Source organism: Loxodonta africana, chromosome 2 (genome assembly GCF_030014295.1).
Source record: "Loxodonta africana isolate mLoxAfr1 chromosome 2, mLoxAfr1.hap2, whole genome shotgun sequence".
Taxonomy (NCBI): domain Eukaryota; kingdom Metazoa; phylum Chordata; class Mammalia; order Proboscidea; family Elephantidae; genus Loxodonta; species Loxodonta africana.
In genome coordinates this window covers 152,158,533-152,174,771 of record NC_087343.1, presented here as the reverse complement: position 1 = coordinate 152,174,771, position 16,239 = coordinate 152,158,533, and the positions used below count along the sequence as shown (strand labels likewise).

Here is a 16,239-nt window from a genome sequence, read left to right as displayed (position 1 = left end):
ACAACACGTAGGGAGATCACATCAGATGATAAAATAGCAGACAGTCATACAAGGGAATCATGATCTAGCCAAGTTGACAGATATTTTGGGTGAACATAATCCAGTCCATGACATTCCATCTTTTGGCCCCCCAAAATTCATGTCCTTGCCACATGTAAAACATATTCACCCCTTCATATCATAGCAAAAGTCTTAATTCAATTCTAAGTCCAAAATCCAAAGATTCCTCTTCATCTGTGAAATCTAGAATACAAATTATCTGCTTTCAAAGTACAATGGCAAAACAAGCAAAAGCTAGACATTTCCATTATAAATGGGAGAAATTGGAGGGAAAAGAAGGCATAACAAGCACCAAGCAAGTCAGCAGAATACATTACATTAGCCCTCAAGGCTTGAAAATAATCCTCTGTTCTCTGAGACCATTTTACACAGTAGCCCTGCCCCTCAAACTCTAGGTATTGGTCACACTCTCCGGATTCTGAGTGGAGGCGCCTCAGCCCTGGGCTTCAGCTTTGTCTTCCAGGCCCACTGGGACAGAAACTCTGTGCCCTCGTCTTTAGGCACACCATTCTCCTAGTCCATCTGAGTGGCAACTCCACCATCACAAACACCAGAGGCCGTGGCTCTGCCCTTTGAAACCCCTGAGGTCATGGCCATACCTTTTGAGACTAAGGCAGCTCGGCTTCTTGTATTCCTTGTCTCTTCAGCTTCTGCTTCCTGGTTTTTTGGCCTCTTGGCTCCTCAGGCCTCATGCTCTGTAGTTCCACCAATAAGTGCCTGCAGGCACCCCACTCCACCAGTAAACTTTAGCCAGAAGGCACTCAGCTCTCTGCCTCCATGGGTCAGTAAGCCTAGCTCCACTGATAAGTGCCCAGAGGTACCCTACTCCACCAGGAAACCTCCGGTGCATAGGCACTCAGCTCTCTCACTCCGTGGCTCTAGAGCTGTATGGCACTGGTCTTCTGGTTCTGCTGCTGCCGATTCTCTGCTGCTGCCAGCTTTCTACCACTGCTGTTTCTCTGATGCTGCCAGTCCTCTATCCATTCAGTTTCAAAACCACTTCCACATTTTAGGTATCTGTTAGAGCAGCACCCAACTCCGATACCAAATTCTGTCTTAGTCATGTTGTGCTGCTATAACAGAAATACCACAAGTGGATGCCTTTAACAAAGAGAAATTTATTTTCTCACAGCCTAGTAGGCTACAAGTCCAAATTCAGGGTGTCAGCTCCAGGGGACGGCTTTCTCTCTCTGTCGGCTCTGGAGAAGGTTCTCGTCATCAATCTTCCCCGGGACTAGGAGCTTCTCTGTGCAGGAACCACAAAGGGTGAGCTCTTCTCCCAGCACTGGTCTCTTGGTGGTATGAGGTCCCCCTGTCTCTCTGCTTGCTTCTCTTTTATATCTCAAAAGAGATTGGCTTAAGACACTATCTAATCTTGTAGATCTCGTCAATATAACTGCTGCTAATCCATCTTATTACATCATAGTGATAGGATTCAACACATAGGGAAATCACATCAGATGATAAAATGGTAGACAGTCTCATATAGTCATACAAGGGAATCATGATCTAGCCAAGTTGACAGATATTTTGGGGGGACATAATTCAATCCATGACAACATCTATGCCCATGGAGGGGGAGCCTCAGTGGTCTTGAGCAGGGTGTCAGACCCCATGAGGGATGAGGAGGGTGTCTTCACAGCAGGGGAACAGCCCAGGGAGGAGTGTCAGAGCCTGAGTGGGGTGTGGAAGTCATCTGTGAGGTGGATGGGTGATGGCGGCGGTGGGAGTTTGGTTACTACAACGGGAGTGATTGAATAAGTAAATATATTAAAGATAATGGGAGACAGATTTCTCATGATTGAAGAAGGGCAGCTACCACCTAGTAGCAATCAACATACCTACTAGCAAGATCTCAGTTTGTAAACACCATCCTCCTCTAAAAGGAGCTAAGTCTCCTTGGAGAAATGGCAGTCTGGGGCTGGGGCAGGTAAAGGACAAGATGAACTTGGAATATCTGATTATGCCAGAAAGTAAGGCAGTTCTCCAAGAATGACGGAGATGTCAAAAAGTCACAAAATCCAGCTTGAAAGGACTTCCAGTGGCCAAATTGGGGACTGTCTTAGGCTGGGTTCTCTAGAGATGCAAAACCAGTAAAGTGTATAAATATATAGAGAGAGAGATTTATATTAAGGAAATGGCTCACTCAGTTGTAGAGGCTGGAACTTCCCAAGTCCATGGGCCAGGGTAAAGACATCTTCTGATTCACGTAGCCACGGGGGCTGACAAACTCAAGATCAGCAGGTTAGACATCAGGGCTCTTGCTCACAGGCCACAAAGATCGACAAACCCCAAGATCAGCAGGCAAGACCACAGGTAAGATGCTAGATTAAGTCCCAAGAACCAGAGGTCAGATGAACAGGAGCCAGCTGCTGGATCCAGAGGGACCAAAACCCCATGAACCCTGCCAGAACGTCCACTTATATTCTATGCAGGCCACACCCCCAAGAAAACTCCCTTTCAACTGATTGGCTACTGACAGCAGATCCCATCATGGAGGTGATCACATTATACCAAATCTTATCATGAAAGTGATCATAACATCATAGACTGCCAAACCACTGAGAATCATGGCCCAGCCAAGTTGACACACAACCTTAATCATCACAGAGACAATTTGAACATCAACATAATAAATGATTATAATATATTGTAATCCATTGTCTAAAACAGGAATATATAAGTCCATACAGATATTAATAAAAAAGCGAGTAAGTTGAAAATTTGACGAGGAATGGACATTTACATAGTGTCAAAGTATATCTTCACAAAATATCTTTTAATTACAAAGGGGAAAAGAGTAACTAAACTTTAGCCTGGCTGTAGTGGGCTGAATGGTTGCCCCAAAAAAGATATGTCCATATCTGAATCACTGGAACCTATAAATGTAACTTTATTTGGAAAAAAGATCTTTGCAGATGTAATTAAGTTACAGATCTTGAGATGAGGAGATCATTCTGGATTATCCAAGCAGGCCCTAAATTCAATGACAAGTGTCCGTATACGAGACACGTGGAGGAGAAGGTGATGTGAAGATGAGATTGAAGTGATGCAGCCACAAACCAAGGAATGCCAACAGGCACCAAAAGCTGAAAGAGGCGAGGGACGGCTTCTCCCCTAGAGTCTTCAAAGGGAGCTAAGCCCTGCTGACATCTTGATTTCAACTCCTAGCTTTCAGAACTGAGAGGACAAATTTCTGTTGTTTTAAGCAACCATTTTGTGGTAATTTGATATAGTGGCCACAGGAAACGAATACACTGGCAGACACCATCTTAAGCAAGTGATCAAAATGAACATCCATAGTAATGGAATAAATTAAAATCATGCACCACTTGATAGGTTACAATGAAAGAGACACAGCATCACTTCTGTGACATTCTTGTCAAAGATAGCGTGCCTTAAATCTGATTATGAGGAAACATAAACAAACCCAAACTGAAATAACTGGCCTGTAATCTTCAAACGTTTCAAGGTCGTGAAGTCAAGGAAAGACTGAGGAACTGTTCTACATGAAGGAGACTAAAGAAAAAAAAAGACAACTGTGAGTTGGAATCAACTTGACTGTGACAGGTTTTAATGAGACGTGACAACTAAATGAAATGACTAACTCTGGACTAAATCCTTCGCTATAAAATACATTTCTGGGACAATTACCAAAATTAGAATAGAATCTGGGGATAAAAAAAAAAGCCCTTTTGTCATCAAGTCGATTCCAACTCATAGTGACCCTATAGCATTAATTCCCTAATTTTGATGGCTGTATTGGGATTGTGATTATTTAGGGAATTGTTCTTGTTTGTAGGAAATATACACTAGTCAGGGGTGATGGACATCCTGTTAGCAATTTACTCCCAAGCGGTCCTGGGAAAATAATGTACTTCCAATTTTTCTGTAAATTTGTGATTGCTTCAAAACGAAATATTTATTTTAAAAATTAAAATAACAGAGAAAAGGACACCAATCATATAAATAATTGCATATGTATATACACATGGCCACAGACTGAAAGGCATAGAATGGAAAGAAATTCACAACAATAATTGTATTAAGGAGGTGGGATTATGTGTAACATTTCTCTCTGCTTTTAAGTCCTTTGAATCTAGTTCAATAAATATGTGGTGAGGGCTTGCTACAGGTCATGCATTGTGCCAGGTCCTGTTGTTATGTGCCATTGATTTGATTCTTGCTCATAGCGACTCTATACAACAGAGTAGAACTGCCCCATAGGGCTTTTTAGGCTGTAGCCTTTTGGGGAGCATATCACCAGGTCTTTTCTCTCTCAGAACTACTGACTGGGTGGGTTCGAACTGCTGACTTTTTGGTTAGCAGTCAAGTGCTTAACCATTGTGCCACCAGGACTCCTTTGCCAGGTTCTAACCCAAAACCCCAGGTTCTAGAGATACTGAAAAAATCAACAGTGCTGGCTTGCAGTCTACAAGAGAGAGCACTGTGGGATGTGGAATATGTGCTGGATGGATGTTGAGGACAGGTTGCTTCCTGGAACATCTAACCCCGATGAGGTGGGGGAGGGCTCCCTTGAGGGAGGGATGTTTGGAATGTGGTCTTCTTGCTTTCTCATTAAGAATAACAATAATGTGTTTAAGGCCTCCCTCAAAGATGCTGGGCATCCCATCTGCATCAGGAACCCTGAGGGAGAGGAATGTGGAGAATTCAGAGTCTACAGAGTATGGGCGGTGGGTGGGCTGATCTTTGGACTCATTCACGAGAGACAAGAATCAGGCCCGAAGCAGTCTGGGATGAGGTTGGAGTTAGATTGCAAAAAAATCTCTAGGTGGTACATGGAGGGACCTGATAGACTAGTCAGAGGGCAGAAGAGGATAGAGGGGGCCAGGTTGCCATCACTGGTTATGTGCACAGGTCCTGGGGGACACCACAGCTGCCCTGGCCCAGGCCATGCACGGTCCTGAGTGATTTGCTGCTGCTGCAGCCTCACATCCTCATCTGGTTTGCCAAACTGAGCAAGGCCCCTGGAGCCAGTCCCAATCTGTTTCCTTCTATTCTTTGACAGGAAGCTCCTGGAGAGCCAGCCCCCAACCCCCACCCTGCCCCAGCACTCCCTCTCTCTTCTCCACTATGGACAGAGCCTCTGCCGAGCGGCTGCCTGCCCACCACATACCCAGCTGACATGGGGACCGTTGGAGCAACGCAGCTGTGCTGGGCGATCCTGGGCTTCCTTCTACTCCAAGGTAAGAGGTGCCTGCGACCTTCCTCCAGCAATTCCTCTTGGGAGGCTGGCAGTCCTGGGCACCAGTCCTTCCTTCAGGACACACACCACTCACTCTCTGTTCAGGGCTGTCCCCAAGGGAAATTCCAGAGACTTTTCATGAAGAGGATCAGCTGGATTGGGGGGTAGTCATTACCAGGCAGTGGTAAAATAGAGTTAAACCCTTTTGTGAGAAAATTTACAGGGAGAAGAGAGGCCCTGATTGAGGCCGGCCTCATGAAATGTGAAGTGTCTTGGTGTGAGACTGAGGCTGGAAATTTCCTTCCAGGGCGAGGGCAAGCCCAAAAAGCCACAGCTGCCCCATCTAGCCTCATCCCCTGGTTTTGCTGCAGGGCGACCACAGCCTCTCTGTCAGCTGTTCTAGTACACCTTAGGCTTTACAGGTGATCTTTTTTCATATGAGAAGTAACAACCTGGGAATTCCAAATGTTGACTGTAAGTTCAAGTCACAGCCAAAGGACTGAAATTAGACACAAAGAGCTATTTGTCAAGGAAGATGTATGCCACAGCCTCACCCAGGGGGCTAGAGGAGATGACCTCTACAGGACATTACTCTGAAACAACACCTCTCAGGGCCTTGCCATCTGATGACTTGTAAAGTAGCTCATAAGGGGTCTTCTAATTAGGGAGCAGTTGCTGGGAACCATGAAAAATCCAGGAGATTGTGACTCACAGGGCAACAACTTCCCTTTGGTCATCACTTCCCCACCTCACCCTCCACAAGTTCTCTATGGAAGATTTATAAGCCTATGCTAGAAGCAGCAGAAAGAGAGAGAGAGCAAGAATGCTTTGGATGGGAAGGGTGGTGGGAAACCTATCAAGCAGGCCCTTTCTTGGTTGTGGGGAGAGAGGGCCTGAGTACCAGAGCATTCTGCTTCCCAGAGGGCCAGATATCTTGAAAAGCCCATGGGATGGGGTAAAAACTCTGATTGCTGTCCCCCTCAGACTCAATCTGGGTCTGGGGACTAGTCTGTTGTGAAAACTGCAGAGATGGCAGAAGAGGAAATAGAGTAAAATGTAAGACTTACGAGGTAGCTTTCCATAAATCTAGGCTTCTCCCAGCTTCTCTGTCCACTGTCCTGTCCCAAGAAAATGCCAGGGCTACCAAATGTCTTGATAAAATCTACCTAAGCCCCTAGCACCCCTTGAGTTTCCTAGCCTCTTATCCCAAGAGCTCAGAGCACTTACTGTCTCCTTCGTTTTGGTGGACTGAGTAATCCTTTTGAGGATATCCAGGCCCATGAAGGGGCTTGACTGTGTATATATAGAGTCAAGGCAGACTTGACACTTGGACACTTTCAGGGAATGGGCTAAAATTAAAAAATGTATAGCACTTATTGAGTAAGGACTATCACCCAGGCACTGTGTTAAATGCTTTATATGCATTTTCTTAATCTCACAACAGCCTATGAGGTAGCTACCAATGCATTTTAAAGAAGAGAAAACTAAGGCCCAGGTCACACAGTAAGTGACAGAGCCAGGACTTGAATTGAAGCCTGTCAGACTCCAAAATGCAAGATTTTAACTACTAAGCTATGTTACTGCAGAGAATGGTGTGTGTGTGGGGTGGAGAGGGAGATAGAGGGAGAAGATGGCCTGGAAGAGAATGAAACAGGTAGAAATTAGGCAAGGGAGAGCAGGAAAACAAGAAATCCCTACGGCCAGTGTTCTTTGGGTACCTTGGTACCCAGTGGTCAGAGATACCTTGGCTCACAGAGGCAGACTTTCCCTAAACCCCTCCCCTACTCACAGAAGAATCTCTATTTAAAAGTTTGGGGAGGAAGCGGGGCAGGAGGCACAGAGAGAACAGGCAACTGGGACCCGAAGTTTGCGACTTTGGAACTCCTCCCAGGACACTAAATAGTTTTTTTTCTGGATAAATGCAGGAAGGCAGTACACTGTGCCCTCCACTAAAATATAAAATTATAATGTTATAGAACTTAGCTTGTACATTGGGTATGCTTGATCAATAACTGATAGATGTTTTCAGGACATGCTTTGGATTGAAAGGGTTCTCCCAGGGTCATTCTATCTGTCCCCACCCGAAGTGGGAAAGATTCACTATAGCCCGGAGTTCCCACAAGTATAAACTCTCCCTCTTAACCCCACACCCAATAGGGCTATGGAGCTGGTGACCTGAAAACACACGACCCAGGGTTTGGGCAAACTTTGACTTGGAAAAAATTAATTCCATAGTATCCAAATGATAGCCCCATGGAGGAAGGCAGTGGATTAAGGAAAATAAACAGACCAGCAAGCTGCCACAGGCCAGGGTGGGCCCCTGGCACCCAGCCACCCCTGTCTACGCAGGCTTGGGCTTAGTGCTTCCCTGATGATGAGGGGCCCAGGGAGCAGGAGGGCCAGGCTAGGGGCTGCAGGCCCCGGCTGAGCCAAGGGACGGGAACCCAGCTGGGCGGCTCCACTTCCCCACGTTGTTTTCCTTTCACATTGTTCACAGGTTTCAAGAATGATTTCATTGTGGAAAATGAGCAAACACAACCTGACCTCTCAGGTCTCACACACATAGCAGGACACATGTGAGCACGTGCGCATATATACATACATCTGCAGAGAGGCTCAGAGACATACACAAGTATATGCAAAAAACAAATGAGAGCTCCTGACTGGGGGCTTCTGGTAAGCCACTCCTCTCTGAATTTGGCCAACAATGGCCATTTCTGAAGTAGGCCGTGACCTCGAGAGTAAACTTCCTGTGAGAGTAAATCGGTCGCCTGCTCTAGAGCTCTCTCTCTCTTATATATACCTCAGAACTTGCTTCCTGTGCAGGACTCTCCCTCCAGCTGGGGGTGGGCAGAGAGATAGCTCAAATACAAACCCTAATCCCTAACCCTATCTTATTCACCACTTTTCTCCATTCCCTTTCTTTGGAATGGGTCCAGGATGATAATCTTCATAGGGAAAGTGAATGGCCCAACGATAGAGTGGCGAGAACATTACCTCAGGGACCTGGAGTCCTGGGTTCTTGTTTTGGCAGGTCGCTGACCTTCTGTTCTTGTCACTAGTTTAAAACAACCCTCCTTGACCTTGTGTCAGGATGGTATAAGACTCACATGGGGTTGAAGAGACAGGAAAGGACTTTGGGACTCTAAACCATGAGATGGTGGTGATGGTTCTACTGAGTCACAGTCTCGGAGGAAGTCAGCATCATGAACTAGAGCCTACATCCTTTAGTCCTCTGCCAAGTGTGTCTGCTTCCAGCATGGCAGGCTTAGAAAGCCAAAAGGCCTGGGTTCCCCTGTGAACTCTCTCCTGGGCTGGAGACTTACCAAGCTAGTCCACATGTTTTGCTTTCTCTTGCAGGCCACAACTCTCAGCCCACGACAACCCAGACCCCTAGCCCTCAGGGTAAGACCAAATATACAGGGCCTACTCCAGGCAATATAGGAAGGGTGAGAGGAACTCTAGGCCAATTTTGTACAGACCTCAGATGATGAGTGCTGAGGCCAGAGCATTAAGGACATTTCAAAGCTGAGCTCATTTAGGGATTTTTTTTCTTTCCTTCCTGGGCTATTCTAACACGTCTTGAAAGAGAGGGAGAACTGGTTGTGGGTGGGACAGGGAAAAAGTCTGGAAAATACCGGATAAAAGGAAGAGAGAGGGAGACAGCAATAGGTAGCAATGGATCCCTCAGCTTCTGATGATCTGTTTCAGGAGACTTCAGCAGTCTAAGTCTGACCTTAAAGTCAACGTCTTCCAACACAGGTGAGTGAGTGTGCTTGATGAGGTGCCAACCTCCTCACCTCCATGTCCCCAGCCATTCAGTCCTGCTTGGTGCCCAAGGGTTCTGGGATGGCCAGCAGAGTGTAGTGTCACCAAGCCTGCTCACCTCCAACTCCATATCTGACTCTTCCTTGCAGGAGATGTCCCTCACTCAGAGCCTAACAGGACAAGTCCTTTGTCCAGCACTGGTACCCCAGGTACTCTGCCATTCAGACTACAAATCCCATCCAGGGAGGGTCCAGGGAAGAACCAGACACAGTTTCTACACTAAAGGAAAATACAAATTAGTGGGGGAACAGACAAGTAAACAGGACCTCAGATGGACAACTACAAAGTGGGGTGAGAAGGGCTGGGATGGGCATAGGCAGGAGGTGCTATGGGAGCTCAGAAAAATGTCAGCCACTTCAAGTTTGGGGGCCAGGGAAAACATCTCAGAATAAGTGACCTCTGAAGCTGAGACCTAAGAAGGAGTTAGCCAGATGAAGACTGTGGGGTGGAGGTGGTGGGGTATATTCCAGGCAGAGAGAGCTGCACAGGCAAAGGCCCGGAGGTGAGAGAGACAATGGCCCTTCTCCTGGAACAGGAAGCAGGAAAGGAAAGGAGGATTTAGGACTAAAGAGCCCTCTCTGATCATGTGCTCACTGAGGCCCTAAACAGGCCCTTGGCATGCTTCCTGATCCACAGCACCTCCAAAGAAGGCCTCACAGGTCCTCATCGTAACGCATGAACGCACCACACCAGGGTCAAGCACAATGGATGGTCATTCCTCATCCTCACTGGGCCTGCCTCGGTCCCAGCCACAGAAGCATACCTCAGTACTTGGTAAGTACCCAGGTCCAGGGCAGGGAGTGGGGGTGAAGGACACTGGGTTATGTCTGGGTGCCTTCCTTCTTCCCCACTTCAGGAGGCCCAGATCCTACTCCAGAACTAGGGGTCTTGAAGCCAGAATCCAAATCAGTGACACCCTAGTTTGAGAGAGGTTTGTTGGGGGAGTAGACACAAGAACTTGGGCCTGGTCTCAATGCAGGTAAAGGAGCCTGGGCTTGGGCTAATAAAGGAGTAGAGGGGAAGAAGAAGGGGTAGGAGAACCCAAAATGATGAGAGAGAGAAGCAGAAAATGTTGGGAAAGGGCTGTCCTCCTCCCAGGGAAGGCTGGCCCTCACCAATCAACATGGGAGAAGAGATGAGGAGGGGAAGGACGCCCTCCACCTTGACAGTGCTTTCACGGTGTGTGCACAGGTGCCCCACACAGCAGCAGAAGCAGCGGCAGCCCAAGTGGAGGTTTGTCCCGTCTGTGCTTACAATGCAGAAGACCTGACAGGATTGCTTCTCCCTCCTTTCTCTCATCTCATTCCTTGGCTCTGGGATTTTTTACACTCCCCAGACCTACTTGGGAGGGAAGTGCATCAAGATAAGAAAATAAAACAGTAATCAGGCCTGAAGTACAGTGAGTTGAGGAGGGGATGAAAGGGAAGGCCATACCACTTTTCAAGAGAACATAAGCTTGTGCCCTTTAACTGGCAGCTTGGCTTGTTAGATCAGTTCCTGAGGATAAACATCCTGTGCCCTTCTTTCTATCCACTTCAACACTTGGCAAAACACAGATGGCTATACCTTACCCAGTCTAGCTCCTTATCTCTGAGGCGTAGATTTTTTTCCTCTGGGCCTCATGGGGAGGTGGGAAGAGCATAATGAGAGAAGGATCCTGAATCTCCTGGAGTCCTCTGAAACCAGCAACATGAGCAACCACTATTGCCGTTCACGTGACCACACATCGTCTAGTTGTCTGACCTCCATTCTTCTGGGATCTGGTTGATGTAGCAGGGAAGAAGACTTTTTTGTAGGGTGTGAGCTCCCCCTGCAGTCTCTTACCTGGCGGTTGGGGGGGGAATCTAGCTCGCCATGGTAGACCGTGTCAGGCCCCATCACTGATGCACCTATCTCCACTCCATCTTAGATACATTCTATAACATTACCCCTAAATCGACCGCCATGAGCTTGAGGACAGGGGAATATTTGACCATCCTGCCTAGCCCCACGTCAGAGTCAGTGCTCACTGTGGCTGCATTTGGTGAGTCAGGAGGAGAAGGTGGGACATGGGAGGGAATTTTCTGTGGAATTGACTTAGAGTCTGGGTATGGAAATACAAGTTCAAATCTCACCCATTTGTACCAGGAGGGTTTGGCTGAAGGAAAGGCTCTGGTGGGAGGGAGCATTCACTTAGAGTTGATTCTAATCAACTCTTCTTGGTTCTGCTGGGTTCTGTGTTCCTATGGGAGGATGGACATAGAAGGATGCCCCATCCTGGCTAGGGGCAGCAGGCTGAGAGCTCACTTGCTCCGCAAGGAAATGGAATTTACTTTGCTTCTGGAGTCTGTCTATATAGCACTTAGCAAAGGGAATTCTGGACTCCTTTTGCCCTTTTTTGTCCCCATCTCAGCTTCCACTTTACCCCATTCTTTTCCCTGTTCAGGTGTTATCAGCTTTATTGTCATCCTGGTGGTTGTGGTGATCGTCCTAGTCAGTGTGGTCAGTCTAAGGTTTAAATGTCGGAAAAACAAGGAGTCTGAAGGTAAAGCCCTCAGGGCCCCCCTTTGTCCCTCTTTGCCAGGGAGCTCCAGAGCTAAATTCCATGGCTGAGACCCTGACTGGAGTTGAGAGAAGGATTGGCATTTAAGCACCATGAATTGTGAGGGATCACTTGGGTGGGCTTTGAGGGGCAGGCCTGGTGTCTGAGTTACAGCATGTGATTCCTAATCTGTGCCTTGGGTTTTTACAGATCCCCAGAAACCAGGGAGTTCGGGGATATCTGAAAGGTAAGACTGTCAAAAGTGCAAGGGAAGAGTCATCTGTCTGATCTCCCACTCCCCACTTCCAACAGGGAACCAACTCTTCCTGCCTCATACACACACACACACACACACACACACACACACACACACACACATGAAATCCTGACAGCCTCCACTGAGCCACTGAGTGGGCAGGACAAGGACCAAGGACTGGGAGAGACCTGAAAGGAGACAATCAGGTGATGGTGACAGGAGATGAATTGGAACTCTTCAGCCCCTCTCATGGAAGGGTAGGAACTCAAATTCTAAATCTACCCCTTAAATAAGAAGATACTTGCTCTATCCTTAGGAGCCACTTATTTAGTACCTACTTAAGAGCCACTGCTGCTAACCAAAGGTTGGCAGTTCAAATCCACCAGGCGCTCCTTGGAAACCTTAGGGGACAGTTCTAACTCTGTCCTATAGGGTCGCTAGAAGTCAGAATGGACTCGATGGCAACAGGTTTTTTATGTGCAAGGACTATAGTAGATATTTGGAAATATTATCTCAAATCCTTACAGCAATTCTTTAAGATAGATGCTACTTCAGTTTACACGTGAATAAAATAAAGCTTAAGAGAGATTTTAACTTGGTTGAGGTTAGACAAGTGGTGAGGAGTAAAACCAAGATTTAAATATGGGTCTTTTAGGCTTCAAAGCACTCAGTTCATTATGGCCCACCAACAAAATACAGAATTTTCGAAACAAAGATCTAAGATTCAACAACTCCAACCCCACAGTTCCTTGAATCCCCATTGCCCTCCCTCCTCCTCCTCTCTATAACCCAGACTCCCTCCCTACCCCTAGCTGCTCCACAGCCAATGGTGAGAAAGACAGCATCACCCTCATCTCCATGAAGAATATCAACACGAATAACAGCAAAAGATGGTCCTCAGCAGAGAAGGTGCGTTTTTCCTGTTTTCTTCCTCTCTTTCCCAAGTTCACCTTCCCCCTCCTCTTCTAGTCCCTGAGCCAGAAAGGAGATACTTTCAAAGACCCAGGTTCTTCTCCCATCTTCCCTATCCCACCACTTCCAAGAAGTTCATCCTTCCTCATTATGTGTTTATTTTGCAGGTTCTGTAAAGGCAACATGGGGGCCCCGTGGGCCTAAGGATGATGCAGCTGTCCTGTGACTGTGAGGAGGAAGTGATGGGATTGGTAGGGATGATGAACTACATAAATAAATTATTTTATTGTTTCACATCTATTCCCAGATCTAAAGGATACTAGCATTCCTCCAGATCTAGGAGTAAGCTACCAATACAAGAGACTCTTTCCCATTTGGATAGCCATTCTAGAAACACAGCCTGCTCCTCCCATCTTCTCAGAGTCATAGGAAAGAGCAAGAGTGAGGAAAATGATGAGGTGGATTGGTCTTTTTCTACTTTACATTAAAATTATTTTCTGGCCTATAGTCTAACTTCTTTTAAGGTTTCTGCTCCCATCAATATTTCTTTACTGAGTGTTCTAGCAGCTTCAGAATCTCTTTTCTTAGGCCAGGAATGCATGCAAGGTTCTGTCCCTGTGGGGAGCTCTCTGACAAACCTGGGAGATGGAGAGAACTTTTTGTCAGGTATGCCTCGGCTCACTTGGCTTATTAAGTAGGGTTGAGGTGACTGACTAAGCACCCCAATAGAGAAGAAAGAAAGTAGAATATAACCCATCACTAGTAAAGAAGTGTCACATCTGGAGAGAGAGAACATGGGAGGCACAAAGCATTTCAACTAGGAAATTCCAGTGGTGAGAGCTAAATAACATGAAGGCAGCTGTCCTCTGCCTGTCCCAGGGTAGACATACGTCACTTTGGCCCTAGCTGTGGGAATATCACTGGGCCGGTTTGGAATGAGGTTAGGTCTGTGACTCCATAAACAGAAAACCCACCCACTTTATCCCATACAACTGTGTCCTAGAAAAAGAATTAAAAAATCACATAAATACTGTGAAGTTATTTAACGAGAAAAAGAAAGGCAGTATCTTTTCTTAGTAATAGGCATCTTTGTCACGATACTGGTTTAGAAATGAATCTTGGTTGGGTAGAATCAATGGAAGAGTCTTCTGTGTATGTCTGCAGAGATTGTTTAACACTATAAGTATCTACTAGCCAGCAGTTTGGAAGACGCAGAGAACACCATTCCTGATCTCTGAGATTTCTCATTCTCAAGGAATGATACGCTATTTTCTTCTGGATTTAGACTTTGCAAAGTGATATGAGAAAGCCTAGAATAAAAAGTTTCACTATCCATCTGTCTCATTAAAACTATTAAAGTGAGACTGAAGAAACCTACTGGATTCTAAAATAATCTAAGGCAGGGCCTGTAACCCACTCATGTTTGTAACTCCAACACATCGTAGGTAATGAAAATAGGTTCTTGGGTGAAGGAAACTTGGCCATGAGGCTGGGCTCGTCCACAGATTTGCAGCTTAACGTTGACCAAATCACCTCCCTTCTCTGAGCCTGTTTCCTTACTTTTAAAGTGAGGTGGATGAATTACTTGGCCTTTATTATCTTTTCTAATTCTTGTATTCCACAGTTCTATAAACTCTAGATGTAGAAAAAAATGAACACAATCTGTTGAGTAGAAATCACTGGGTAGGAACCAGAGGCAAAGGTTACGTGTCTCTGGGCAAGTCTTTGACATTCTCTGGGATAGTCTTTGACATTCCCATGTATTAATAGGGAAGAGTGATCTATACTGGTTCTGTCTACCTCACAGGCTACGGGGTAGGTAAAATGGAATAATAAATATGGAAATAAAAATATTAGTTTGCAACTGAAGCAGACAGTGTGGAGCACTGCCAAGATCCTACTTCAGGTTTAAGGCATTTGTTCCCCAGCTGCTGGGAGTGTTGACCGAGGGCTCACAGCTGGTTGATGACTGGTTGATAAGGGTGGCAGTGGGGATGAAGCCTGGGACCCGTTGCCTCAATTTCTTCCTCTACCCAATCCTGCTTCCCTTGCCCCTCATAGCTATTGTTCCCAGAAGTACTCATCATTAAACCTTTGGCATGCAAATCCAAGTCTCAGTCTATTTCCTGAGGTACTCAACCTATGACAGCAATATTTTTTAAATAATTCAGATATATCTGATTTAAACCACACTGCAGAAAACACATGACTTACACTAGTTGATTCCAGTACAACAATCTGTCACTGGGCTAGAACTCTCCAGGTGATATAACAGTGTCTACAAGTACTGGATTCTGTTTGAATTCTTATTGTTACTCTGCCATGGGCATTTAGTTCACAGCTAGTTATCGTATTGGATAATCAGGTGAAGGATATGGGTTTCACTCTAGGTAACTCAGTTGAAGTCTTCGTTCTAAGGCCACAAATGTTCCCCTGATTCTGGACAATGTCCTGCAAATATGAGCTGTTAGTCATGAGGTATTTATGTGTGTGGTTGGAGAGGGGGTGAACTAGTATTAATACCTTTGAGACTGAAAGGCTTTTACCCTGACACTGACACTGCAGTGTCATGTGGATTGTCCTTTTGCTAAGTAACTATCCTTTGGAAAGGGGTCCAGGGTGAACTCATTTAAAGCTGAATTCTGCTCTGTAGCAAACTGTATTAGAGGAGGTTCTGCTGGGGGATTCTACTATTCATGCAAATACAAGACCCCACCTCTGACAGGAAATCCAAGTGCAGCCTTCTGCAGTCCCTGCAGCTTCACTGCGTCCCTTCCTTGATGTCTAGACAACAGGATGGTGGCCATTTACAAGACAGCTTCCTCCCTGTTCTCACACAGAACTGTATGGCCCTAAAGCAGGAACAAGTGGCAGGCGTGGGGTGGTTGATGTAGAGTGTCCTTATCACATTTCTTCCTTCATCCTGTGGAAGGGCAACTAACAAACCAGCTCAGGTACACAGGCCCAGTCAGATAGAGGGATCATTTACGTAGTACTTTTCTTTCAGGGCTGGATGGGGCAGGTCCAACATTCAATCACATAGGGCTCATGGCAAACTTCAGTATCACCAACAAAAATTCACTACAGTTCAATAAATAGTTTTAAAAGTAAGTAACCTGAGGCTGTACTTGGTAAAATGATTTAGTGGACAAAGGATCTCATTGGCCTAATTCTTGCACCCAAGTTCTCAAAGGCAGGCTAGTACTACTAAATTTTGTTTGAATCTGCTAGAAAACATTGTACGATTTTGGTTTACTAGTCTTGCTGTGGGTCAGTGGATGTTTTCCTCTCTCTCCTCTTCAAACTTCTTTCTATCCCTACCTCATTTTTGAGAACTACATCTGAGATCTCAGTTCTCTTCCCTAACCTCAATCCTAGTTACTCTGTCACTTTTCTTGCTGGGTACCTTCCCCTGGCATCTCCATCCTGTACTCTGTGAGCCCACAACTTCCTCTT

The 16,239-nt window shown here is 46.0% G+C and overlaps 1 protein-coding gene across 3 annotated transcripts; it reads left to right on the top strand.

Moving 5' to 3' along the window:
• Positions 1–4,071: 4,071 nt before the first annotated feature.
• Positions 4,072–14,878, top strand: ECSCR (endothelial cell surface expressed chemotaxis and apoptosis regulator). 3 transcript variants are annotated; one of them, XM_064276959.1, is made up of 10 exons: positions 4,077–5,267; positions 8,978–9,028; positions 9,184–9,243; positions 9,731–9,868; positions 10,286–10,327; positions 11,004–11,117; positions 11,520–11,618; positions 11,826–11,862; positions 12,684–12,780; positions 12,951–14,878. In XM_064276959.1, exons 1-10 carry the CDS (start codon positions 5,207–5,209, stop codon positions 12,957–12,959), a joined length of 708 nt encoding a protein of 235 aa, XP_064133029.1. In that variant the 5' UTR covers positions 4,077–5,206; the 3' UTR covers positions 12,960–14,878. The 3 variants fall into 3 exon arrangements, with proteins under 3 accessions (XP_064133023.1, XP_064133026.1, XP_064133029.1); XM_064276953.1 differs by lacking the exon at positions 12,951–14,878 and having other exon boundaries at positions 4,072–5,267; positions 12,684–12,896; XM_064276956.1 differs by lacking the exons at positions 10,286–10,327; positions 12,951–14,878 and having other exon boundaries at positions 4,073–5,267; positions 12,684–12,896.
• The last annotated feature ends 1,361 nt before the right edge of the window (positions 14,879–16,239 follow it).

What these genes read in the sequence shown, in the direction of transcription:
- ECSCR (XM_064276953.1), top strand. Translation starts at nt 5,207, where the DNA reads ATGGGGACCGTTGGAGCAACGCAGCTGTGCTGGGCGATCCTGGGCTTC. An exon ending in CAGCGGCAGCCCAAGTGGAG is followed by an intron (nt 10,328 to 11,003) that starts GTTTGTCCCGTC and finishes ACTCCATCTTAG; the next exon opens with ATACATTCTATAACATTACC. An exon ending in GCTCACTGTGGCTGCATTTG is followed by an intron (nt 11,118 to 11,519) that starts GTGAGTCAGGAG and finishes TTCCCTGTTCAG; the next exon opens with GTGTTATCAGCTTTATTGTC.